The sequence below is a fragment of the Saccopteryx leptura genome, chromosome 6, assembly GCF_036850995.1.
Source record: "Saccopteryx leptura isolate mSacLep1 chromosome 6, mSacLep1_pri_phased_curated, whole genome shotgun sequence".
In the NCBI taxonomy this organism is placed as follows: domain Eukaryota; kingdom Metazoa; phylum Chordata; class Mammalia; order Chiroptera; family Emballonuridae; genus Saccopteryx; species Saccopteryx leptura.
This window is the reverse complement of record NC_089508.1, coordinates 11734845-11760715: the sequence shown is the minus strand read 5'-3', so window position 1 is coordinate 11760715 and position 25871 is coordinate 11734845. Positions and strand designations below refer to the sequence as shown.

The window sequence follows — 25871 nt, the reverse complement described above, 5'->3', positions numbered from 1 at the left end:
CGAGCCGCTCCCCCCAGCACAGTGCACGAGGCCTGAGGCCGGAGGGTGGTGCGCGAGCCGCTCCCCCCAGCACAGTGCACGAGGCCTGAGGCCGGAGGGTGGTGCGCGAGCCGCTCCCCCCAGCACAGTGCACGAGGCCTGAGGCCAGAGGGTGGTGCGCGAGCCGCTCCCCCCAGCACAGTGCACGAGGCCTGAGGCCGGAGGGTGGTGCGCGAGCTGCTCCCCCCAGCACAGTGCACGAGGCCTGAGGCCGGAGGGTGGTGCGCGAGCCGCTCCCCCCAGCACAGTGCACGGGGCCTGAGGCCAGAGCGCGAGCCGCTCCCCCCAGCACAGTGCACGAGGCCTGAGGCCAGAGGGTGGTGCGCGAGCTGCTCCCCGCAGGCCCTGCCCTGCCCTGCACCGCAGAGTCCAGGACCTCCTGGTGGAAGGGGGGTCCTGGGGGGCCAGGCAAAGAAGGGCGGCAAGAGAATTCTGGGTGGAGGAAACGGCGCGGGCAGAGGCCTGGCAGTGGGAAAGTAGTTCAGGGTGTGCCCCAGGGGTGGCTGGCTGGCTGGCTTGGGGTACAAAGCCCAGTCCCTGAGGTCCTCTTTATGCTCCAGAGCTGCCGGTGGGATCCGCTGAGGCTGGGGCCGCCCTGCCATCACACCCTTGCTGGGCTTCCCTCCTGTCCCTGAACTACTCCCTGGCAGGCAGCTCAGGGAGTGTTTCAGGGGGAGAACTGGACACGTGGCTAGGAGGTTAGATGCTTGGAAGGCCCTGAACGCCATGCCCAGGAGCTATGGGGACCTCCTTCCGCAGGTGCCCTGAGCCACACTGCTGCTCAGTCAGACCATAGAGGGACGGGACGGGGCCGCAGAGGCTGGTGGGGTTGAAGCAAGGGGAGGTGGAGGCCGGCCAGGACCCAGGGAGGACTCTGCCCCAGGCAGTGGATGGGGGACCCAGCGAGGTGGGGCAGCCAGTGTCGGGAGGAGTGGGTGGGGGTGGCAGGGGCTGCACAGGGAGATGCCAAGGCTCCTACCCTGAGCAACAGGAGGGCAAACCCCCTGGGTCGTGTCTGGAGCATTACGACGCTGCAGGTCTCTGCTCCGGCCCTTGCGAGGTTCGTGAGGTCTGGTTCCCAGCACACCCGGGAAGGGGGTGCAGTTAACTGAAATGAGGAAGGAAGGGAGGAGCCCCTTGCGCCTGTCCTCTCTAGGAAGTGTCCAGACACCAAGCATTGTGACTAAGCTGCCACCTTCCTCCTGGCAGGAGGAGGGGGTGGCGGGCTGGTCCTCTTTGCCTTTGAAGAAAGCTGTCTGACACCCCTGCCACCTTAGCCAGGAGCTGCCGTCTTGCCCTTAGATGGTCTTGGTGAGCAGGGCAGAGGGAAGGAGCCCCACCCACTGCTCCCTGCACTCCCAGGAGGAGGAGGAGACACACGCCTGTCTCTACCTGCAGGTGGAGGCTGCGCTGGTCGTATACCCCAGGTCATTGCATTCTCAAAACAGCCCCCTAAGAGGGCATCGTGTCCCCACTGTCACCCCAGGGAATGGAAGTGACACCGTGCCAGGAATGGCAGAGCTAGGGTTCTGGTCGGGTCTGTGGATTCTAAAGTTCAGGCTGGTTTTCTCTGTCGTTCTCCCTCTCTCTCACTTAAAAAAAAAATACCAGAAGGAATTCATGCTCTTCCCTCTAGAGTGTTACCCACAAAACTCACCCAGAATCTGTGAGGAGCTGGAGCTGAGGGGTGCCATGGGCATCGGGGGTTCAGAGACTGCTCTCCTAGGCCTGTTCTTGTATCTGAGAAGCACTCCCCAAGTCACACACACACACACACACACACACACCCGCAAATTATCTAGGACCTAGGGAGGCGCCACGCCCCTTGGGGGCGGAGAAAACCAGCCCGTGCTGATGCAGGAGTGAGATAACAGAGGCGTTGGAAGGTTTTCAGTCTGCGTGTCACAGCCCGTGAGGAGGCACGCTGTCAGACCAAGATGGGGTCTTTGTCCAGGGTCCTGACACGGAGCGCCTAGAGCCTCAGGGTTTCCCGCAGGATGGGGCGCCTCTCGTTATTCAGGATGAGCCCCTGTCTGTCATGCCTGAGTCTGTGCTCAGAGGTGACACAGGTGGGACCCCCAGAGAACCTCGAGATGGGGCTGCTCAGCAGGAACGCCGGGTGACTTCCAGTTCCCCCGCCCTCCTGGATGGACACCCCAGTGCTGGGAGGCTGTTGCCTCAGGACAGCATGCCGCTCCCTGTCCCTACCCCCCACCTCACCTCTTCCATCAGGCTGTTCCTGACATCCTGGGGGATGTCTGCTGCCTTTATAATAAACCAGTAAATGTAAGTTAAGTGTCTCCCTGAGTTCTGGGAGCTGATCTAGCACATTGTCGAGCCTGAGGGCGGCATCGTGGGAATCGTGGTCTGTAGCTGATCAGTCGGGAGGACGGGTGGCCTGGGACTTGCAGCGGGCACGCAGAGTGGGGGCAGTGTGGTGCGCGTGGGTCCCTCACCGGCGGGCTGTGCACTGACTGCAGGCAGGTCGTGTCAGGACTGGATTACCTTGTGCAACACCCTGTTGGTGTCCGGTGGATGGGTTGTTGAGGTCCGGAAACACCCAGAGGGGGTCCTCAAATCAGTTGAGTGGATCATGACTATGACTGGTTCTTTCTTTTTTTTAATGAAGAATTAAACTAGACTAGAAAATAGCAGCATGTGACTCATGTAGCTGCTGAACTTGTTGTGTGTGTGAGTGTGTGCATGTGTGTTGTGTGAAACATCAGATGTTTCTTACTGGCAGTCTTGGTCCAAAGATCTTAAAAAACACCAGCTAGCCCAGAGAGCTCCAGGGAGGGGCGTTTGCACGCCGGGACGTACGCAAGCTGACCCACCAGAGCGTGCGTGTGTGAGACTGTCAGAATGCTTATTCTAAATATCTCATTTTGAAATTTTTTTCTTTGTGAATGCTTTCTAATGAGCTTAATAATTTATAAGATATATACATCCATACATATCTGGAGAGCTATTTAATTTGTGTTTTTATTGATAGCCCTTGCTTTGCGGGCTGGGATTCCCACCCAAAGCTGTGTCCATCAGATCCCTGTGAAAGCTATTAACAAATGTGGGCTCCTGGCCCACCCCCGACCTGTGACTGGGTACTCCTGGGCGTGGATCTGCACAATGCACATTTAGCCACTCCCCTAGGGAATTCTGATCCCAAATTAATTAAGCCAAAGATATTAATGCCTACCCACAGGGTTGGAATTAGGTTTTGGGGGGAAGGTGGATAGAGTGGTAAATATGGCTGGAATGCGGAGTCAGGTCAGACTGTGACAGGCCTTGAATGCCAGGACAAGATGTAGAATTGGAACCATCCATCCTGGGGCTCCTGCAGTGCCACACGCCCTCCTGGCCCCTTGAGACAGCCCTGGGCTGGGAACCAGAGGCCTGGGGCTCAGCACACTCTGCCTTCTACCCACCATGTGGCCTGGTCTTGTCCCTTTTGGGGCCTCAGTTTTCCTATCTGCACAATAAAGGGAGAAGGTATCTGAGTCTCTGCTGGGAGATCTCTGAAGAGGTCCTACACAGTTTCCCATTCAGACCAAAGGCAGCAGAGTGACCTGTCTGACTGTGCTCACCAGGGAAGCCCGACTATGTTTCTATTGGGGGATGTCTGACTGTGTGCTCCCTGGGGATGTCTGACTGCACTCACTGGGAGATGTCTGACTGTGCGCTCACTGGGGATGTCTGACTGCACTCACTGGGGGATGTCTGACTGCACTCACTGGGGATGTCTGACTGCACTCACTGGGAGATGTCTGACTGTGCGCTCACTGGGGATGTCTGACTGCACTCACTGGGGGATGTCTGCACTCACTGGGGATGTCTGACTGCACTCACTGGGGGATGTCTGACTGTGTGCTCACTGGGGGATGTCTGACTGCATTCACTGGGGGATGTCTGACTGCACTCACTGGGGATGTCTGACTGCACTCACTGGGAGATGTCTGACTGTGCGCTCACTGGGGATGTCTGACTGCACTCACTGGGGGATGTCTGACTGTGCGCTCACTGGGTATGTCTGACTGTGCACTCACTGGGGATGTCTGACTGCACTCACTGGGGATGTCTGACTGCACTCACTGGGGGATGTCTGACTGCATTCACTGGGGGATGTCTGACTGCACTCACTGGGGATGTCTGACTGCACTCACTGGGAGATGTCTGACTGTGCGCTCACTGGGGATGTCTGACTGCACTCACTGGGGGATGTCTGACTGTGCGCTCACTGGGGATGTCTGACTGTGCGCTCACTGGGGATGTCTGACTGCACTCACTGGGGGATGTCTGACTGCGCTCACTGGGGGATGTCTGACTGTGCGCTCACTGGGGATGTCTGACTGTGCGCTCACTGGGGATGTCTGACTGCACTCACTGGGGGATGTCTGACTGCACTCACTGGGGGATGTCTGACTGTGCGCTCACTGGGGATGTCTGACTGCGCGCTCACTGGGGGATGTCTGACTGCACTCACTGGGGGATGTCTGACTGTGTGCTCACTGGGGATGTCTGACTGCACTCACTGGGGGATGTCTGACTGCGCACTCACTGGGGGATGTCTGACTGTGTGCTCACTGGGGGATGTCTGACTGCACTCACTGGGGGATGTCTGACTGTGTGCTCACTGGGGGATGTCTGACTGCACTCACTGGGGGATGTCTGACTGTGCGCTCACTGGGGATGTCTGACTGCGCGCTCACTGGGGATGTCTGTGCGCTCCCTGGGGGATGTCTGACTGTGCGCTCACTGGGGATGTCTGCACTCACTGGGGGATGTCTGAGTGCGCTCACTGGGAGATGTCTGACTGTGCGCCCACTGGGGATGTCTATGCACTCACTGGGGGATGTCTGACTGCGCTCACTGGGGATGTCTGACTGCGCGCTCACTGGGGGATGTCTGACTGCACTCACTGGGGGATGTCTGACTGTGTGCTCACTGGGGGATGTCTGACTGTGTGCTCACTGGGGATGTCTGACTGCACTCACTGGGGGATGTCTGACTGCACTCACTGGGGGATGTCTGACTGCGCGCTCACTGGGGGATGTCTGACTGCGCGCTCACTGGGGATGTCTGACTGCGCGCTCACTGGGGATGTCTGACTGCGCGCTCACTGGGGGATGTCTGACTGCGCGCTCACTGGGGGATGTCTGACTGTGCTCACTGGGGGATGTCTGACTGTGTGCTCACTGGGGATGTCTGACTGTGTGCTCACTGGGGGATGTCTGACTGCGTGCTCACTGGGGGATGTCTGACTGCGTGCTCACTGGGGATGTCTGACTGCACTCACTGGGGGATGTCTGACTGTGTGCTCACTGGGGGATGTCTGACTGTGTGCTCACTGGGGGATGTCTGACTGTGCTCACTGGGGGATGTCTGACTGTGTGCTCACTGGGGATGTCTGACTGTGTGCTCACTGGGGGATGTCTGACTGCACTCACTGGGGGATGTCTGACTGTGTGCTCACTGGGGGATGTCTGACTGTGTGCTCACTGGGGGATGTCTGACTGTGCTCACTGGGGGATGTCTGACTGTGTGCTCACTGGGGGATGTCTGACTGCGTGCTCACTGGGGGATGTCTATGCACTCACTGGGGGATGTCTGACTGCGTGCTCACTGGGGATGTCTGACTGTGTGCTCACTGGGGGATGTCTATGCACTCACTGGGGGATGTCTGACTGTGCTCACTGGGGATGTCTGACTGCGTGCTCACTGGGGATGTCTGACTGTGTGCTCACTGGGGGATGTCTGACTGCACTCACTGGGGGATGTCTGACTGTGTGCTCACTGGGGGATGTCTGACTGTCACTGGGAGATGTCTGACTGCACTCACTGGGGGATGTCTGACTGCGCGCTCACTGGGGATGTCTGACTGCGCGCTCACTGGGGATGTCTGACTGCGCTCACTGGGGATGTCTGACTGCACTCACTGGGGGATGTCTGACTGTGTGCTCACTGGAGGATGTCTGACTGCACTCACTGGGGGATGTCTGACTGCACTCACTGGGGGATGTCTGACTGCGCGCTCACTGGGGATGTCTATGCACTCACTGGGGGATGTCTGACTGCACTCACTGGGGGATGTCTGACTGTGTGCTCACTGGGGGATGTCTGACTGTCACTGGGAGATGTCTGACTGCACTCACTGGGGGATGTCTGACTGCGCGCTCACTGGGGATGTCTGACTGCGCGCTCACTGGGGATGTCTGACTGCGCTCACTGGGGATGTCTGACTGCACTCACTGGGGGATGTCTGACTGTGTGCTCACTGGAGGATGTCTGACTGCACTCACTGGGGGATGTCTGACTGCACTCACTGGGGGATGTCTGACTGCGCGCTCACTGGGGATGTCTATGCACTCACTGGGGGATGTCTGACTGCACTCACTGGGGGATGTCTGACTGCACTCACTGGGGGATGTCTGACTGTGCGCTCACTGGGGGATGTCTGACTGTGTGCTCACTGGGGATGTCTATGCACTCACTGGGAGATGTCTGACTGCACTCACTGGGGGATGTCTGACTGTGTGCTCACTGGGGATGTCTATGCACTCACTGGGAGATGTCTGACTGCACTCACTGGGGATGTCTGACTGCGCTCACTGGGGATGTCTGACTGTGTGCTCACTGGGGATGTCTGACTGCGCTCACTGGGGGATGTCTGACTGTGTGCTCACTGGGGATGTCTGACTGCACTCACTGGGGGATGTCTGACTGTGTGCTCACTGGAGGATGTCTGACTGCACTCACTGGGGGATGTCTGACTGTGTGCTCACTGGGGATGTCTATGCACTCACTGGGAGATGTCTGACTGCACTCACTGGGGGATGTCTGACTGTGTGCTCACTGGGGGATGTCTGACTGCACTCACTGGGGGATGTCTGACTGTGTGCTCACTGGGGATGTCTATGCACTCACTGGGGATCTGACTGCGCTCACTGGAGATGTCTGACTGCACTCACTGGGGGATGTCTGACTGTGTGCTCACTGGGAGATGTCTGACTGCACTCACTGGGAGATGTCTGACTGCACTCACTGGGGGATGTCTGACTGCACTCACTGGGGGATGTCTGACTGTGTGCTCACTGGGGATGTCTGACTGCGCGCTCACTGGGGATGTCTGACTGCGCTCACTGGGGGATGTCTGACTGCGCACTCACTGGGGATGTCTGACTGTGTGCTCACTGGGGATGTCTGACTGCGCTCACTGGGGGATGTCTGACTGAGCTCACTGGGGGATGTCTGACTGTGCGCTCCCTGGGGATGTCTGACTGTGCGCTCACTGGGGATGTCTGACTGTGTGCTCACTGGGGATGTCTGACTGTGCGCTCACTGGGGGATGTCTGACTGTGCTCACGGGGATGTCTATGCACTCACTGGGGATGTCTGGCTGTGCGCTCACTGGGGATGTCTGACTGTGTGCTCACTGGGGATGTCTGACTATGTGCTCACTGGGGATGTCTGACTGTGTGCTCACTGGGGATGTCTGGCTGTGTGTTCACAGGGGGATGTCTGACTGTATGCTCACGGGGATGTCTATGCACTCAGTAGGGGATGTATGACTGTGCTCACAGGAGAAGTCTGACTGTGCACTCGCTGCACATCTCAGTGTGGAGCAGCGAGGGTCAGAGGCAGAAAGGGGTGGGTCAGCCACTGTACCCAGAATAGAGCCTTTAATGGAAGCTTCCTGGGTGTCCCAGGCCAGCAAAACTAGGAAAAAGCTGTGGCCTCCTCCCCACTCCCATGGAGGGTCTCCCAGTCTCTGGGTCCATAGTGTCGGCCCAGGACCTGGATCTGACTAGATGCTTCCTCAGCCCCAGAGCTGTGCCCTCCTCCCAGGGAAGGTTCCAGTCCGCGTGGGGACCCCAGCAGCCAGTGGGATTGCTGGGGTGGTTCCGTTGTGGGCTGTGGGTTTGGGTGCGGGAAGGCGAGGGCTGGGGAATGGACACTCAGGTCCCTCCCACACGTGACCTCCAACCCCTCGTGTTCCCGCAGAGATTTACTGCCCTTCACGCTGAGGCTGCCACAGGCCATCCTGGAGGCCGGCAGCTTTGCGGACCTCAAGACCATCTCCAACCTGGGCCTGGGTAAGTCCGCCCTGAGGGCTGGGAGGGGGCAGGCTTGAGGGATGGGGCTCTAGAACCGCCCCGCTGACCCCTGTGCAGAGGGATGGCCCCTCAGGCTGGGTCCAAGCTGGATTCTGAGCGCCAGCTCCCATGGACCGCAGCACCCCTGCCCCAGGCTGCTGAACCCCTGCAGCAGGAAGAGTCTCCCAGGCGTCAAACAGCTGCCCAGCAGGTCTGAGGGAGCTGGGGCTGGTCGGCGCGTGGCTCTGGGACAGGCTGTGGCCAATGCCAAGGTCCTTCTCCACGGTGGCCAGCGAGCCGGGTGCCGGCAGCCACTACAACCCTGGTCGTCCTTGTCAGGCGGAAAAGCTGCGTGAACGTGATCATGAACTGAACTGTCCCCCTGCCCAACCAACTGACCCTAAGCACACCCCACCCTGCCCCTTACCCTTCTGACCGTCTGAGGGATGACGAAGGGAGAGGAAAAGAAATGAGGAGAAAAGACAAGAGCGCTCTGACCCAGCCCTTCCGCACAGTAACGAGAAGGTCTCCCATCTGCTGGGCCCTTTCCTGGTGTCAGGCTTTGCTGAGTGCTCTGACTCAGGCCTCGCCCTGCCGGCCCTCGGGAAGCCAGGCCAGCCACCTCGGAGGGCTCCAGCTCCTGGGCACAGGCCTGGTCTCGCGTATGAACAAAGCAGATGATCAATAGGTGAAATCTCTCGACTCAGCCATGCACGGGACACGGCACTACACACAGCCGAGCGCGGTGCCCGGGATGGGGGAGCGCCCTGCTCGCCAGTGCCCGTCAGATGGAAGGAGCGATGCCTGAGAGGGCGGGAGTGGGTCACAGGAGTTAAGGGCACACCTGGGATCAGAGAAGATACCCGCCGGTGCCCTGGACAGGCTGGGTCCACCACCCAGGGGGTCCTCTGGACAGCAAAGCAAGAGATGCCGCAAAGAAGCTCATGGTCAGAACTGAGGAAGGAGGAGTCGCCCCGGCCCTGGGGTGCCGACGCGTCACGAGCACTGGCTGCGTTCTCTCTGCTTGGCCGGCACTGGCTCCTCAAAGCTTTAAACAGCCTTATAAAGTAGGTTCTGGTATTGGAAGCCCCACTTACGGCAGAGGAAGCTGAGGCACGAGAGCTCAGTGAACATATCCGGTGTCACCCGGTCGGAGGCAGAGCTGGGACCTGACCCAGGCGGGGTAGCTGCAGCACCCCCAGATGTTTCACCCCCAGATGTTTTAGTTGTTGGGCTCTTACCCTCCCAGGAGTTTGAATGGGGAACAGGTGACCGATTCATAATTCACGCTGTCCAAATGACATTCCCCGCTGAGCTCTATAATGGCATGGATGACACTCTCAGTGCAGCGCGCTGAGCACTGGCTTGTGTCGTCCTTGTATCGCCACTTTAAAGACAGAAAATCAAGGCTTAGCACAACTGAGAAACGTGTCCAGGAGCCCGGGCGGGAAATGAACAAACTGGGATGAGCCCCAAGGGCTTCCTGACTCCCAGCACGGCCGGTCCACTGGCCCTCGCTGCCCCTCACGGCCTTCTCCGTGGTCTTTGCAGCCAGCAGTCAGAGTCCACTGGCCCTCGCTGCCCCTCACGACCTTCTCCGTGGTCTTTGCAGCCAGCAGTCAGAGTCCACTGGCCCTCGCTGCCCCTCACGGCCTTCTCCGTGGTCTTTGCAGCCAGCAGTCAGAGTCCACTGGCCCTCGCTGCCCCTCACGACCTTCTCCGTGGTCTTTGCAGCCAGCAGTCAGAGGCCCGTGTGAGGCCTGCTCATAGGCAGGTGAGCTGGATGAGCTCGGCCTGGGGAGGGGGGCCTGAGAGGAGGCTCGGGTTGCGACAGCCCTTGGCCCCACCGTGGGGTTGAGGCAGGCGTCCCGTGGACTTTCCTTTCGAGAATAGATACGAGCCCTGCTGTCCTGGAGAGCTTGACCTCGGGCCCAGTGAGTGGGGGTAGGGGAGGCTTCCATCTGGGAAGGCAGTGGCAGTTCAGATTTGTCAGTAAGCACTTCCTTCCTCGAGAAGGGCATTGACATGTCTTAGGGACTGGACAGCTTGGGTTCTCGTCAGACCTGGTGTCCCATCCCCAAAGGCTGAAGGATATAGAGCAAGACTCATCAGAACAGTTCCCTGGGGAGAGGGAGACCGGAGCTGGGAGGGCACGTCCGGTCGGAGGCCGAAGGTTTTGGTTCTGCCGTGTCCAGACCCGAGCCTCATCCACCGTCTCCTGAGTTCATGCGAACATATATTTTTTCTTCTTTTCCTAGTGAGAGGAGGGGAGATAGATAGACTTACGCATGTGCTCTGACCAGGATTCACCTGGCAACCCCCATTTAGGACCGATACTCGACCCATCTGGGGCCATGCTCATAAATGGAGCTATTTTTGCCACCTGAGGTGGAGGCTCCACAGAGCCATCCTCAGTGCCTGGGGTCTGTGTGCTTGAATCAACAGAGCCATGGCTGCGGGAGGGGAAGAGAGAGAGAGAGAGAAGGGGGAGTGGGAAGGGTGGAGAAGCAGGTGGGCGCTTCTCCTGTGTGCCCTAACCGGGAATCGAACCCGGGACATCCACACGCCGGGCCAATGCTCTACCACTGAGCCAGCCGGCCAGGGCCACGTTGGTGATAATAAATATGCAAAGAGCAGCATTTGCCAAGGGCCAGGATGCACAGGCACTGGACCCAGGGTGTCACGTGTTGTTCCAAGCAAGGCACTCTTGTAGCAGAGAACTGAAACCCAACCAAGCTGGCGTAGGCAAGAGAGGACTTAGTGAAAGGACACCAGGGAATCTCCAGAAATACAGCAGAAGGCCAGCGGGCGCTGTGGGCACAGCTGTTCCCCAGACACAGGCCGGCTCCGGGCGGCCCCTCCCAGGGTCCCGTCAGCATCAGGTTCCTGCTGCTTTGCCTTCCACCCACCTGACCCAGCCCCGCCCCCACCTGATGATCTTGCAATTGGGATAAGTTTTTTTGTTTCAATTACAGTTTGCATTCAGTATTCTTTTGTATTAGTTTCAGTTGTGCAGCACAGTGGTTAGACAGTCCTGTACTTTACGAAGTGTTCCCCCCGAGATCTCCAGCAGTACCCACCTGGCACCACAGAGTTATGACAACATTCCTGCCTCTATTGCCTGTGCCGTACTTGACCTCCCCGTGACTGTTCTGTGACCACCAGTCTGTACTTTTCCATCTCTCCTCCTTTGCCATCCCGTCCCCCTGGCAACCACCAGTCTGGCCTCTGTATCCTCCTTTGCCATCCCGTCCCCCTGGCAACCACCAGTCTGGCCTCTGTATCCTCCTTTGCCATCCCGTCCCCCTGGCAACCACCAGTCTGGCCTCTGTATCCTCCTTTGCCATCCCGTCCCCCCGGCAACCACCAGTCTGGCCTCTGTATCCTCCTTTGCCATCCCGTCCCCCTGGCAACCACCAGTCTGGCCTCTGTATCCGTGAGTGGGCTTCTATTTTGTTTCTTTCTTTGTTTTGCTCTTTAGTTTCCACATAGAAGTGAAATGATATATCTGTCTTCCTCTGGCTGACTTACTCCACTTAGCGTAATACCCTCTAGGGTCCATCTATGCTGTCACAGATGGTAAGTTTCATTCCTTTTTATGGCCGAGTAGTGGTCCACTGTGTATATGCACCGCAGCTCTTTGATCCACTCTTCTGAGGACGGACACTCGGGCTGCTTCCAGGTCTTGACTATTGTCAATAACGCTGCAGTGAACATAGGGGCGCATATGTTCTTTTGAGTTAGTGTTTTGGGATTCTTTGGATATATTCCCAGAAGTGGATTCTCTGGGCCCTAAGGCGTCTCCATGTTTAACTGTTTGAGGAATCGCCACACTGTTTCCCCAGTGGCCACACTAATCTGCATGAGATAAGTTTATGAGGTGTGTATGTGTTTCCTATCACTGTGATCAGCAGTGCTGTTTTTCTAGCCTCCTACTCACTCTTTACAAAAAAATGAGAAGAACATAATAAATACCCAGATAGTTGCACGAGCCCTGCTGTTCAGACTCGGGTGCTGTTGCAGAAAGTGAGCTATTGATTGGCAGGTTCGGCACCATGTGATAGCCAGGAACGCTTGCTTGTGCACTGACAGGAGACACTCTGAGTCTGGCCTTGGAAAAGACGACATTTAAAGGGCAGGCTCTATAGGAATGATCTTGGGCCTTCAAAGCTAACTTAGGGAGCAGCTCAGCCCTAAACTATATGGTGTTGAGCCTATGTGCCAAAGGAATCGAGACAAAGCGGTAGAAACTAAGGGTAAGATCGGCCGACATTCTCTGACTTGTCTGCAGTCTGTCTAATATGTTTAAAATATTTTTAGAGAAGGCATATGTTTTATAGCTCTTCCAAGTTGGCGTATAATTTGCTTTTTTCCCTTTATATTATGTAGTGAGCATTTTCCTAGTTATTGAAAGCTCATTAAAAACACAAGTTTGAATGATTGTCCAGGAAGCCCATCTTTGGGGTGCCATGAAAATACATATTTATTCGCTGAACTCATTGGACTTTTGGGCTATTTCCACGACATCTGGAGTTCTTGGTTGCATTTACTCAGGACCTCTCTGCCCTGCCACCAGCCTGGGCTCCCCAAGAGTGAAACTTCCATCACCTTTGTCCCCAGGGCCTGCAGCCCGTCACCTGGCCTGGGCCAGGCCCTCTGAGGATTGTAGGAGTGGGCACCTGGCACGAGCTTTCTCCATATAAGGCACAGGAGGCCATGGGCCAGCCGAGCCCGAGGGCAGCACAGAGGCTGGGAGGCAGGGGCCCCAAGGGGACACCGCAGCCGAGCCCAGGCCTGGCACGGGGCCAGCCGGCACAGACGCCACGGCTCTGCCACCTCTAGGGTTGCATGACGGTGCTCCACTTCTCCTCTGGCCTGGACCTTCTGCAGGCTGCAGAGAAAGTGACCTACTTCCTTCTTTATTTCTTTGAGCTGAGGCCTGCACTGCCTCTGGCCAGCCCCCAGGCCCTGAAGGGCGGCTCTTGGGGCGTCAGCCCCCCTCCCCTCCCAGTGCCATTGGCTGCGGGCCTCTTCCCTGCCGGTGAGACCACCGGGCCTGTCTTAGGGACCGGGAGCATTTTCTAGTCACTCAGGCCCTGGACCCATCTCCCTGACCCCAGTGTCTGCTCCACACCTGCCAGCCCCCAAATCTAAGCTGTGGGAAATGAGATTTGTTGTTTTTATCTCTGCGTGACGGGCCCTGTGAGAATGGCTGGCTGACTGGCGGTCCGTCCACTTGTGGAGCTCCGTGGTCCTCCTTTTGCCTTCCTCCTCTCGTCTTCATTCTCTTGCCTTTGGACATCCTCCCGTGGTCGGTTGTCCCCACCTCACCATCCAAACCCACCTTGCCCGCGTCCCACTCCTAGGGCGCCGCCCCCGACTCTGGCTAAGCCGGTCCCCTTGTGCAGGAGAAAGGGCCAACTCGGGTCTGCGCGGAGCGCTGGGCGCTGGAAATACTCGGACGGAGGAAGCGTCGTGCTGCCTTCTGGAGACTCGGAGTCTGGGAGGGGGAGGCGGGAGTCAGGTAACACCGGAGAATTACAGCCCCAGGGATGGCCACTCGGTCAGTGGTCAGCATGTGTGCCAGAGCTGGGGGCACAGGGAGCGCAGGGGAGGCCCGGGTGTGTAAGGAAGACTCCACCAAACAGGGGGCATTTGGCCCGAGCCTTGAAGGGTGAGTGGGACTTTGCCAGGTGGAGGGTGGGAGAGCGTGCCAGGCAGAGGAACAGCGTTAGCCACGCCTGGAGCGGGCAACCCAGGGCATGCTCAGGAAGAATGGGGTGGCGCTAGAAAAGATGGTCAGATTCAGATGCCATAGGCCTTGAGGGCCCGGCTACAGGGTTGGCCCTGATTCTGAACAAACAGCAATCGAGGGACTACTAGATGCCTGGCACGGTGCCACAACGAAGAGACTGGATGGGGGAGAGCAGGCTATGGCCATGATCTAGGTGAGCAATAGTGGGAGTGCCCAGGCATGGGCGGGCAGTTCTGATTACTGCCTACCTGCTGACGTCTGCCTTCACCCAGAGGAAAAGCTTGTGGGGACTGGCAGGTGAGCGCTGGGGGCTTCTGCTCACCTGTGGGCTGCTGTCCAGTTCACCTCTGAGTCAGACTGGCTGGCAGGTGAGCACTGGGGGCTTCTGCTCACCTGTGGGGCTGCTGTCCAGTCCACCTCTGAGTCAGACTGGCTGGCAGGTGAGCGCTGGGGGCTTCTGCTCACCTGTGGGCTGCTGTCCAGTTCACCTCTGAGTCAGACTGGCTGGCAGGTGAGCGCTGGGGGCTTCTGCTCACCTATGGGGCTGCTGTCCAGTCCACCTCTGAGTCAGACTGGCTGGCTGGCTAGGAGAACTCCCCAGGAGACCTTATTGGGGCTGTGTAGACAGGGCACAGTGCTTCCCTTGCTCACTCCCCAAGGCCGGAAGAGCTGTGTGCGTGATGCCAAGCACCCAGCAGACGGGGTGACTCATGAAGGGGTCAGTAGATGCCCGAGAAAGTGAAGTGCAAGGCCCAGGTGGCCATGAAGAACAGCTCGTGTGGGTCATGGGGAAGCCCAGAGACCCCCCCTCCGTCCAGGTACTCTGTCCTCAGATGGTGACTGTGACGCTTTGCAAATGGTAAAGAGTCCCACGAGAGTTTGTCACCTGTGTTATCATGGAGATCATGAGCTGCCACACTCGGGCTGGCAGACGCAGGGTCTCTGCCCAGCACTGAACCATGAGCCCCACGGTCCTCCCTGTGATGGCCCCACCTCAGAGGGGACACGCAGGCTTGCTTGTCAGTTTCTCAGCAGCCTACTTGTCCTGGGATTATGCCCTGCTCACCTTGATTCGGTCTGCGGACCCCTGGCCAGCAAGGGGGCAAATACCCGCATCCCTGAGAATGCCTATCTCTTAGGGCAGGCGCGCACACTGGGCCCTCAGCCACCTTGTGACATCTGCTTTCTTTCGGCATTAAGAGCCTGTTGTGCTCTTACCACATCCCCAGTCCTGGGGTGCACGCAACCCTCCGCTCACTTACGCCGGCCGAGCAGCTGAGAATGGGAAGTGTCGCAAGTTCCTAAGAAGGGAGACGGCACACTCGGTGGCTGGTGCACAAGCTCAAGAACCAGGCTGACTTGCTCCGAATCCCAGCGCCTTCCCTCACCAACCCCGTGACCGTGGGAGAGTTCTTTGTTCTCTCTGGGTCTCTTATCTTCACTGCAGCACAGGGAGGGTGCCGGGACTTACCCTGAAGGCCTGCGTCAGGGACCCGTGCGCTGACCCGCGTATAGCAGGGGGCCCACGCGGCCAGAACTCAGTGCGTGCGTGCTCCTTGACTGTCCGGGGCGTTGCTTTTGGTAGTTCTCTTCCTGATGAAGTGCTCCCAGAGGTCAGCAGCTCCGGGTGAGAGTCTAGAGGCCTGGCCCCATCCGTCACAACGGGGTCTGCACGAGGAATCTCTGACACGAAGAAGCTGAACAGGGCCTGGGTGCTCTGTTCCAGGAGGAGCTGCCTGAGTGAGCTCAGAGCGGCTGCAAGCCACCGAAGTTGTTCCCAGACACGGTGCCCTGGGCCGTGGAGGGCCCTGAGCATCTGTCAGAGTCTCCACAGGGCTTGGCACCCAGAAGTCAGGCACTCCTGAGCTGGCTGACCCCAGTGCCCTTGCAACGTGGATGTGCCATGCCCCTCACCCAGAACGACAATGCCTGGATGGGGACAGAGGTGTTTTGGTGGCCGCGGTCACGGGCTGAGTTGTCAGGGCTAGGGCAGGAGCAAGTCGTGCTGGAACTTAGCTCAGCAGTGCAGGAGCCCCTGTCTTCTGACAGCCCCCCCACACACACTGGGGGTGGGTGGGAGAGCTTGCTGTTTTAACATGGGGATTGACCAGAGGCAGCCGTTGTGCAGTGGGCAGGTGTTCCCACGGAAATGGTCAGGTCTGAGCATTCAAGCCACAATCCACAGGTGTTTTTTTCCTGCATTGAACACCTGTGGTGGCCAGAACAGACCCAAAGCACCTCCCCTGTTGGGACCCCCACCCCCATTCCAGAGATGGCTGGACGGAGGCCTAGAAAGATCGAGCAGCCTGCCCCAGAGCCCACAGCTGGTCAGCTGCAGGAACTCGGAGCTTTCTGTCCCGTCCAGCCCCACATGGCCTGCCCCCTGTGTCCCCGGTGCCCTCCATGGTGGGCCCTCACACACCAAGGGACAGAAGTGAAGCTGAACCTGTCACCACTGCTGCCTGGCCCCACCCCGGCCCTGCAGGGGAGGATCTTGTGGGGCTTCCCCTCTCAAGGCAGGAAGTGGTGGGAGAGGTTTAAAACAGTCCAAGAGGGCAAAACAACCTGGGGAGCACTGAACTACACGCCCTGAGACGGCCCCTCCAGCCCACGCGTGGCCCTGGTCTCACCCCACCCACAGCGCTCCCTCTGGCTAAGCGGGCGACTCAGCTCCAGGACCGACTGCCTCTTCCTCTCCTGTTTCCACAGGCTTCTGGGACTCCTCGCTGAACGCCCGCCGAGCGGGTGGGAGCCCAGCGGAACCCCCCAGAGGCCGAGCCCCCAGGACGCCCCCAGGTTCCAGCCTCAGGTCTGCTTCCCATTACGAGAACTGCTCGTGTGAAATTGAACTCTCCGTAGGAAATGACCGCCTGTGGTTTGTGAACCCGATCTTCATCGAGGACTGTGGCAGCACCCTGCCTGCTGACCTGCCTCCCCTTAGAAGCTGCCCCTCTGGCTCGGTGCCTCCCACCCCTGACTCTACCTCACCCACCTCCAGGTGGGCCCCTCGCCGCCCAGCGCCCCCTCCCCCCGCAGGCCACCCCCACCCCTCCAGCCCCGCCCGGCCTCCTCCTGCCCCCGCCCCTGCCCCTGCCCTAGCCTGTCCTCTGCCTGGTTCTCCCCCACCTCCAGAGGCCCTTCCTCCTGCCTCCCCAGCACCTGCCTCCCACCCGGCACCCCATGTCCTAGGCCCCCCAGACCATCCGAGCCAGCTACCCATGACAGCCTGTGGGAGGCCTCCCTACCCCCCTATAGGCCTGGGCCCCCTCAGGGAGGAGGAGGTGAAGCCAGGGGCGGCCCCCAGCCCCTTGCAGCAGGCCCCTGCCCCTCCAGGGCCGGTGAAGAAGGGCCTCCCTGCTGCTCCTCCCAGACGCCGAGTCTCTGAGAAGGTCTCCCTGGAGGACCAGAGTGTGGGGAAGGCAGACAGGGGCCTCACGGCACAGTGGGACCAGCCAGGTCCTTCCAGGGCATCCCCACTCAGCCTGCCTCCCCAGGGGACCTCACACAGTCCTGGGGACGGGTCTCCGAGGACCACAGAGCAAAGTCAGGGAGCAGTGGCCGATGCCAGAGATCCAAGCAGCCTGCCAGAGCTGTCAAGGAAGGTCCGGCTCCCCCCGGTCCCGCCCCCTAGAAAGAAACGGATTTCCCGGCAACTGGCCTCAGTCCTCCCAAGCCCCTTGGAGAGTGCGGAGCTTTCCACGGAGGAGGTGTCCCTGGAGAAAGCCAGCCCTGGCCCACCCAGAGAAGTCCAAAGCCCTGCCTCCCAAGCCTGGACTTCGAACCCCCATACTCAGGCCGGTGCCCAGCCCCAGAGCGCTCCGGAGTTCAAAGGCTCCCTGGCCTCCCTCTCGGACAGCGGGGGAGTGCCCTCCTCGGCCACCGACCAGGACTCCTACTCGACCAGCAGCACGGAGGAGGAGCTGGAGCAGTTCAGCAGCCCCAGCGTGAAGAAGAAGCCCTCCATGATCCTGGGCAAGGCGCGGCACCGCCTCAGCCTGGTCAGCTTCTCCAGCGTCTTCCAGGCCTTCCTCTCCAACGACCGCAAGCTGTACAAGAAGGTGGTGGAGCTGGCCCAGGACAAGACCTCGTACTTCGGCAGCCTGGTGCAGGACTACAGGGTGTACAGCCTGGAGATGATGGCGCGCCAGGTCTCCAGCACCGAGATGCTGCAGGAGATCCGCACCATGATGACCCAGCTCAAGAGCTACCTGCTGCAGAGCACGGAGCTCCGGGCTCTGGTGGACCCCGCCCTGCACTCCGAGGAGCAGCTGGGTGAGCCTGGGGCGAGGGCTGGGAGGGGCCGGAGTGGGGGGAGCATCCCTATCGTATCCACCCAGGGCTAACTGAACTAACCGTTCCGCTGTTCCGCCTTGTGCTTCCGAGTTGTGCCGTGTGCCCAGTGAGACCGTGGAAGGAACTCGGCCCACGTTAGCAGCTGGGCAGGACCCCACCCTTAGGATGCCGCTGGCTTTATTAGGGAGACAGTCACAAGGAGTAGTTAGAGGCAAAAGGAGTCCCAGCGTGTGGCTGCTGAGGGCCAGAGTCGGCCTCTGCAGGGGGCCTGGTGGCGCTCAGGGGTGAAGGGACCCTGGGGGGCTAGGCAGAAGCCCTCTCATTTTGTAGATGGGAAACAACCGAGACCCTTTTCCTGGGGACAGAATATTTCTCTACTGTCACCCAAAGCAGCTGAACCATCATCCTGGTGTCAAATAGATAAGGGTTCAAATTCTTAGACCCTGGCTAACTGTGTAACCCACACCATTAGAGCCTGGGTTGACTCATCTGTAAAGTGGGGACAGTGGCATGTATGTTGCAGAGTTGCTGAGATATCAAAGCTGGCTGACTCCCACTCTATTAGATGAAAAGGGCACCTCTTGGCTAAGATGGCATTTGGACAGTGAAGGAATAAGCCAGGTGGATAGCTGTGAAGTGGCTTCTCCAGGCAAAAGGAATAGCAGGTGCAAAGGCCCTGAGACAGGAGCAGGCATGGCAGGTGGTAGAGCAGCAAGAAGACCAGTGTGGCTGAAGCAGCATGCGCACAGGGGAGTGAACAAGGTGCTGAGTGAGAGAGGCCACAGGGACAGATCACTGAGGGGCCTTGAAGTGCAAAGGGAAGACTTTGGCTTCTATTGTCCATGAGATGGGAGGCACTGGAGGGTTCTCAGCACAGAAATGTGGCCAAACGTGCCATAACAGGATCACACTGATTTCAGTGTGGCGAATGGACTGTAAGGGGCCAGAAAAGAGGCTACGAACATAACTCAGGCAAAAGATAGTGGTAGCCAGGTCAAGGTGGTCGCCTAGGAAATGATGAGAAGTCAGGTGAGGGTATGCTGTATTCTAGAGATTATAGAGTTGAGTGGATTTGGGGCTAGAAAGAGAGACATCCAGAATAATTCCACCAAACGTTTACTGGGTACCCAGGCCCTCCATATACGCTGCACAGCTCCCATGTGACTAGCGCCCCCCGAAGCTATGGAGTAGCTGGCAGCTCTATAAGACTTTAATTTGGGCCAGGCCCTGGGAGAGCATTAGGACACAGGGTATCAGTACGAGGGCCCCTGTGCACTCCGTGTCTTCTGGCGTGGCTTTCTGTTGAATGCACCACACTGTCTCGTGCGTCAGAGACACGGGGCGTTAACTGCTGGGGCTCTGAGTATGTTTTCCAGGGATTGGAAGATGAGGATGGCCATACTGTCGGGCAGCATGGCCTGGCGGCAGGATCCCTGCCACGGGGGTCCTCACCCTGCTACTCTCTCCCAACTGCAGAAGCAATTGTGGAGTCTGCCTTGTACAAGTGTGTCCTCAAGCCCCTGAAAGAAGCCATCAACTCGTGCCTACGTGAGATCCACAGCAAGGACGGCTCGCTGCAGCAGCTCAAGGAGAACCAGCTGGTGGTCCTGGCCACCACCACCACCGACCTGGGGGTGACCACCAGCGTCCCGGAGGTGCCCGTCATGGAAAAGATCCTGCAGAAGTTCGCCAGCATGCACAAGGCCTACTCGCCCGAGAAGAAGATCTCTACCCTGCTCAAGACCTGTAAGCTCATCTATGACTCCATGGCGCTCGGCAACCCAGGTAAGCGGCGGCCGGAGGGGCCTGGACTGGGGGCTCTCTCCAGGCTGCGCTGTGCGTGGATCTGTGACCCTTCCCCTGCCAGGGCCTCCAGAGCCTCTGGAAGGCACTAGAGAAGTCCACGTAGGCTCAAAGGCCTGCCAGGGCAGAACCTGGTGGGGGTACAGTTCCTGGGCACCTTGCAGGAGTTCCCTCTTGGGTACCAAAAGGAGGGTATGGTCGCCATGGAAGCCAGCCCATTCTGCAGCTTTGTGTGAATCACGACAAGGCACTGAATTAGCCTCCTAGGGCTGCTGTGACCAAGTACCACACACTGGGTGACTTCCACAGCAGAAACTTGACTCTCTCATGGCTCTGGAGGTGGGGGACTGAGGTCAAGGTGTCAGCAGAGCCCTGCTCCCTGTGAAGGCTCTGGGGAAGGGTCCACTCCAGGTCCCTCTCCCAGCTGCCGGAAGGTGTCGGCTTTGGCAGCGTCTCTCCCGTCTGCGCGTGGCGTTTCCCCTGCGTGCGTGTCTGTGTCTGTCCAAATGTCCCCTTTTCATAAAGGCATCAGTCCTATTGGATTAGAGGCCCACCCTCCTCCAATATAACCTCATCTTAACTAATTACATCTGTAACAACCCTGTTTCCAAATCAGGTCACTCCAAGGTACTTCCACATAAGAATTTTTGAAGGGACATTTACCCCCTAACAGCACCTAAATCGATTAGCATTTATTATTGCTCATAAGTCAGCTGAGCAGTTCTGCTGATCTGGTCAAGTGGGCCGAGGCATGGCCGGGCTAGCTAGGGGGTCGGTGGTCAGAGGGGGTCGTTTGGAGGCTGGCTGGTCTAGGACGGCCTGGCTCAGGTGTTGGGTGGTCGACTGGCTGTGACTGGCCTCGGAGAGGGGTGACTGGGCCATGCACTGCTCATGGGCCAGCAGGCTAGCCGGTGTGCTCGGCAGGAGTTGGCGGTCCAGGAGAACAAGCAAAGCCGGGAGGCCGCTCAGGGCGTGGGCTGCAGCTGGCGGCGCCACCTGAAATGTTTCGTTGACATGTTGAGTCGCAGGACCAGCCCAGCATCAAGGGGTGAGGAACTAGACACTCCTTCTTGATGGGAAGAGCTGCCAGGTCAAGAGCCTCCAGGGGCGCAGATGTAGGGAGGGGTCACTGAGACTGCTTGTAGCCATTCATCGCAGCGCTCCTCCAGGCCGACGGGAACGGGCATCCCTGGACCGTGTGCACGCCTCAGTGGCCAGGGCGGGGCCGGATCCACCCCCAGTCACCCCCCAGCTGGTGCCCGGGTGCAGTGTGCCCTCGGATCCACCCCCAGTCACCCCCCAGCGGGTGCCCGGGTGCAGCGTGCCCTCGGCAACTGCACATGGCGGCCGTGGTAGCGGGGAGTGAAGGGACCGTTCCCTCTGTAACCACACAGATGTGGGGTCACATTCCTGACCTGTCACTTACTGCCTGTGTGACCTTGAATGGGGTACTTAGCCTTGTAAGGCTACATAAAGAGGAAGCTGTTTTACAGAGAAGGGAAGCTACGATTTCAACGGCTTCAGAAGCCACACTCATTCACCGTGAGTATGAGAAACAACAGATGTAGGACGTCAGCCTCAGGGCACAGCACCTCCCGGCCCCACCAGAGGCGGCTGTTTGAGGGGAAGGGTTCTCTCCATCTCCTTTAGAGCAGGGCAGGCAGCCCGTGTGGCCACAGGCAACAGAGGCATTGTGGGTATGGGACTGGGGAAGGGGCAAGGTCCAATCCCTCTAGAAACACTCCCTTCAGAGGCCTTTCCCGCCCAAACTTGTCATTTGGGGAATTATTTCCCCCGACCATACCAGGGCTCCAGGTGACATCAGGTCCAAAACCTCCCTAGGTCCTGAGACACTGTCACAGGCTGACAGCTTTGGGCCCGAAGTGGGCAGTTCCGTTCCCAGCAAGTCCCAGTTTGCTCAGATAGCTCGGGCATCCTGTAATTCTTTGCAACACACACGCTCTCGACAGTAACTTCAAACACAGCGATTTCACTGACAGTGGATTTGCTTAGGAAAAACCGTAGAGCGGGGAATGGGGCAGGGCCGGCTAATTTTGCGAGAAGAAAGGAAAGGAAGGCAGTTGCTGAGAGGGCCCGCCCGGCACAGCACGTGACAGAGCACGGTGCTCAGTTTCCCAGTCCTCCGTGGAGGGAGGCTGGACTCTCTCTGCTGACTCAGGAACCAGCCCCAGGTGGGAATCTCTGAGCCTAGAAATGCAGGCCGGGTTCCTGGCTCCCTATAGAGATTCCTCGCCAGGAACACATGGGTCTCCCATCAGGGAACCGACAGCGTGTTTTCCCACCGGGGTGCGCACTGGGCCTCAAGTCCCATGACTCCCGGTCTCGCCTCTGCCCTGAGCAGGCCGGGCTGCCGGGCTGCGTGGCTGGGAGCCGCAGCCTCTTCACCTGGGAGGAAGCAGGTCCTGCCGAGAAGAGCAGGGGCTTCGGGGTTCATTCACGGGCCTGGGCTTGAGCCCCAGCTTTGGATCAGGGGGCATGAGAGTGTATAGAAAACGCCTGGACAGTGTGGGCCCCAAGGAGGTGCTCGCCTTCCAGGAACTCGGTCTTCTCGCATAGAACGTGGGGCTGGGAGCACCTGTCTCAGGGCTGTTGCAAGGGTCAGGTGCCACCGAGGATGTGTGTGTCCCGTGGACACGAGGGGGCGGGAATGGCTGCCTCCTCGCCGCGTTCCCGAGGACACGAGAGGCTGAACCCTCTCGGTGGTTTCCAAGCTGGGTTCCAGGAGGCACCCCGGGGGCCACCGAAGGGACACAGGCAGGCGGGGCCCAGCCTGGCTTCACCCGGATTATCCCGCTTGTCCCTGTTTTCCACATGGGGCTCTGCGTGGAACTGTGTGTGAGATAACCGCTTCTGCTGGGAAATTGTTTGGCTTTAAGTCTTTACGACTTCAAAAACTCCAAAAATAGAAATAGGACATGAAAATGGAAACAGCCATATGTCTTTTCTGGATTGTTAATATCTTATCCCATTTGCTTTATCATTTCCGCCATCTCTGTGCGTACGTAATTTTTTTTTTTCTGAGTCTCATGAGAGTAAGTTACATGCATCTTGGCTCCTTGCCCCTAAATACTTTTCTCAGAATAGGGATATTCTCCTACGCAACCCCAGGAAAGCGGTCTGCTTTGTAAATGTACCTCGACAGAATATTTTTATCTCAGCCACCATCTGGGTTCCAGGTTGTCACTTGACCTAATACGGTCCTTGTCAGCAGCCTTTCCGCCACAGGCCCAGGATCAGGGCTCACATATTACGTTTAGTTGTCACATGTCTTTTACCTCCTTGCATTTGGGACATTTCCACAGCTTTTCTTTGTCTTTTATGACATTGGTGTTTTCAAGGAATGCAGGGTTCCCTCCCCATCCCCCACTAGTTTTTCTTTTTAATGAAAGTTCCTCATTTTATGTACGTCAGATGTTTCCCCATGACGAGAGAGAGGTTATGCGTTTTCAGCCAGGTCCCGACTGACTTCAGTTCTCCTGAAATTGACATTGACGTTGACATTCACCCACCTTAAGACCAAGCCCGGTACCCCAAGCATCTAACTCACACCTCCCTCCTACCAGATGCTGCTGATGGCTTGCTACTCAGAGTGTGGTTTTCAGCCTGACCAGGCGGTGGCGCAGTGGATAGAGCATCAGACTGGGATGTGGAGGACTCGGGTTCGAGACCCCAGGGTCACCAGCTTGAGCACAGGCTCATCTGGTTTGAGCAAGGCTCACCAGCTTGAGCCCAAGGTCACTGGCTTGAGCAAGGGGTCACTCGGTCTGCTGGAGCCCCCTGCTCAAGGCACATATGAGAAAGCAATCAATGGACAACTAAGGAGCCACAACGAAGAATTGATGTTTCTCCTCTCTCTCCCTTCCTGTCTGTCTGTCCCTATCTGTCCCTCTCTCTGACTCTCTCTGTCTCTGCCACCAAAAAAAAAGAAAAAGGTGTGGTCCTCAAACTCCGGCAGCCCCATGTAGAAGCCCTGGGAGCTGTCGGCGACCCCGTGGAGGCCAGAACTCCAGCTTGGGTCCTGCCTGCTCCCTCCACGCTAAGCAGAAGTCAGCCCTTCCCTCCCAGCTGCCCTGCTCCTGCCCCTGCATCTCCAGGGAAGAATGCCCTCATTGCGCCACGCTGGCAATAGTAACCAGCGGTCCATTTGTGGCCCACTGGAGACAAATATAAATAGAAGGCCTGGCTGCTGGCTGGCGAGACCTGTTGGGACAGTGAGCATGGGGTTGAACGTAGAGACACCAGGCCTGAGGGAACTGCAATGCCATCTCTTCAGAAAGGTGTTTGATGTTTATGCCCATGATACAGAAGGGCCAGGGCTCAAGCCTAGAACTTTCTCACTCCAAAACCTGTGAGCCGAGCAGCCGGCCTAGGAACAGATCCCACGATTCCTGATTCCTGATCAAGGGCCTCCTTCACTGTAGTAACTAGGTTAGGGGCCTGTGTCAGGCAGAGGGAAGATTCACGGACCTAATGGCTTTGGATAAATTGGCCCTCCGCCCTGCAGCCAGGAGCAGCCCATGTTTCTTGTGGATTATCGTGAGGTTCAATGAGACCAGTTAGGCCTTCTAGAGTCATAACTCCCAAATCCCCTACAAACAAGTTATTCCCACCTCTTCAGTGTCTAACGGCTGGCCTGCTTCTGGGAAGAAGGAGATTCAAGCCCAAGAACTCCCCCCTGAGATGGGAGAGGGAGGAAGGTTAAGAGGAATGCAGTGTTTGCAAATGTGAGCTTCTTTCTAAAAGAATAGAAAGAACCTTCTTCTAACATAGATAAGGAGCAGGCAACATCCCAGAGGGCAGTGAAAGCCAACAGGCGCCCTTCTTCGGTTCCTTTGATAGTCTCTGTCAGTGCGCTGTACTCCAGGAAAGGGGACTTGGCTCCTGACCCTGGGGGACGGGGTACCCAGCAGACAGGTGGTTGAATGTGGGGGCCACAGGAGTGGCCGTGGAGTCCCAAAGTCCATCAGGCTTGTTGCCATCTACCTCCTTGGCAGAGACCACACACTGAGTTAGGAATCTGCAAGTGGTTCAGGGTTGAGCCGAGGCCAGGGTTGGATGGGAGAGGGAAACTTGGGGGATACCCCAAAAGCATGACACGACAGGCCTGCGACACTGGCTGGCAGTGTAGAGGACAGAGGGAGGTCAGGATGTTAGTTTTTTAAAATCTATGTTGAAAAAAAATATAAACTGATTTCTGATGACAAAAGTCACTAGTGTTTATTGTGGGGGGGGGAAGAGTATTTTGATGGATTTCTTTCTGTTATTTTTGAAATAGATATAGATCGGTAAGTAATTAAGGAAACACTTTCAGTGTAACAGATAAACCTTGCGATCTCTGACTTGATAGAAGTTCATTTCTCAGTCATTAAGTCCACTCGCATGGAGGGTTAAGGGAGGGGGAGTGGGCTCTGCTCCAAGAGCCATTCAGGGATCTAGGCTGAGGGAGACTTTCTAAGTGCCCTTGGACATTGAATCCAGGAGAGAGACAGACAGACAGACAGACATATGAGCCAAGCCTGGTAGCGAAGCACAAACTTACTTTAACACCCCACAAGAGAATGGGGCTCAGGCCCTCTACGGTGTCATGTTCTGAGGATTACAAGACATGTTACCCTCCTGTCTTGTGTAACCAGGTCCGATATTTCTCACGTGCTAATAACCCAGTTTCCATCTGTGTTGTTGAACAACCACCCACAAGGCATAGCCACTCTTATCCCCATTTTATAGCCAAGGAAACAGGCTCAGTGTCACACCTATGCAGGTGAGCAGTAGACCTTGGACTTGGATCCACGCCCTATGCTGAAGCCCTGCATTCTCCTGCCTGTCCAGGGTGTCCTGGGGTCAGAGATGAGCTCAGAGGAGGCAGGCCCACG

The 25871-nt window shown here is 57.8% G+C and overlaps 1 protein-coding gene across 2 annotated transcripts in view; it reads left to right on the top strand.

Moving 5' to 3' along the window:
* Nucleotides 1-25871, top strand: part of RIN3 (Ras and Rab interactor 3) — a 126921-nt gene that overhangs the window by 84471 nt on the left and 16579 nt on the right. For both annotated transcript variants that reach the window (XM_066343783.1, XM_066343782.1), the window contains exons 5-7: nucleotides 8035-8126; nucleotides 16591-18153; nucleotides 19651-19959. In XM_066343783.1, the coding sequence (XP_066199880.1) occupies nucleotides 8035-8126; nucleotides 16591-18153; nucleotides 19651-19959 (1964 nt within the window). The remainder of the gene's footprint in view (nucleotides 1-8034; nucleotides 8127-16590; nucleotides 18154-19650; nucleotides 19960-25871) is intronic.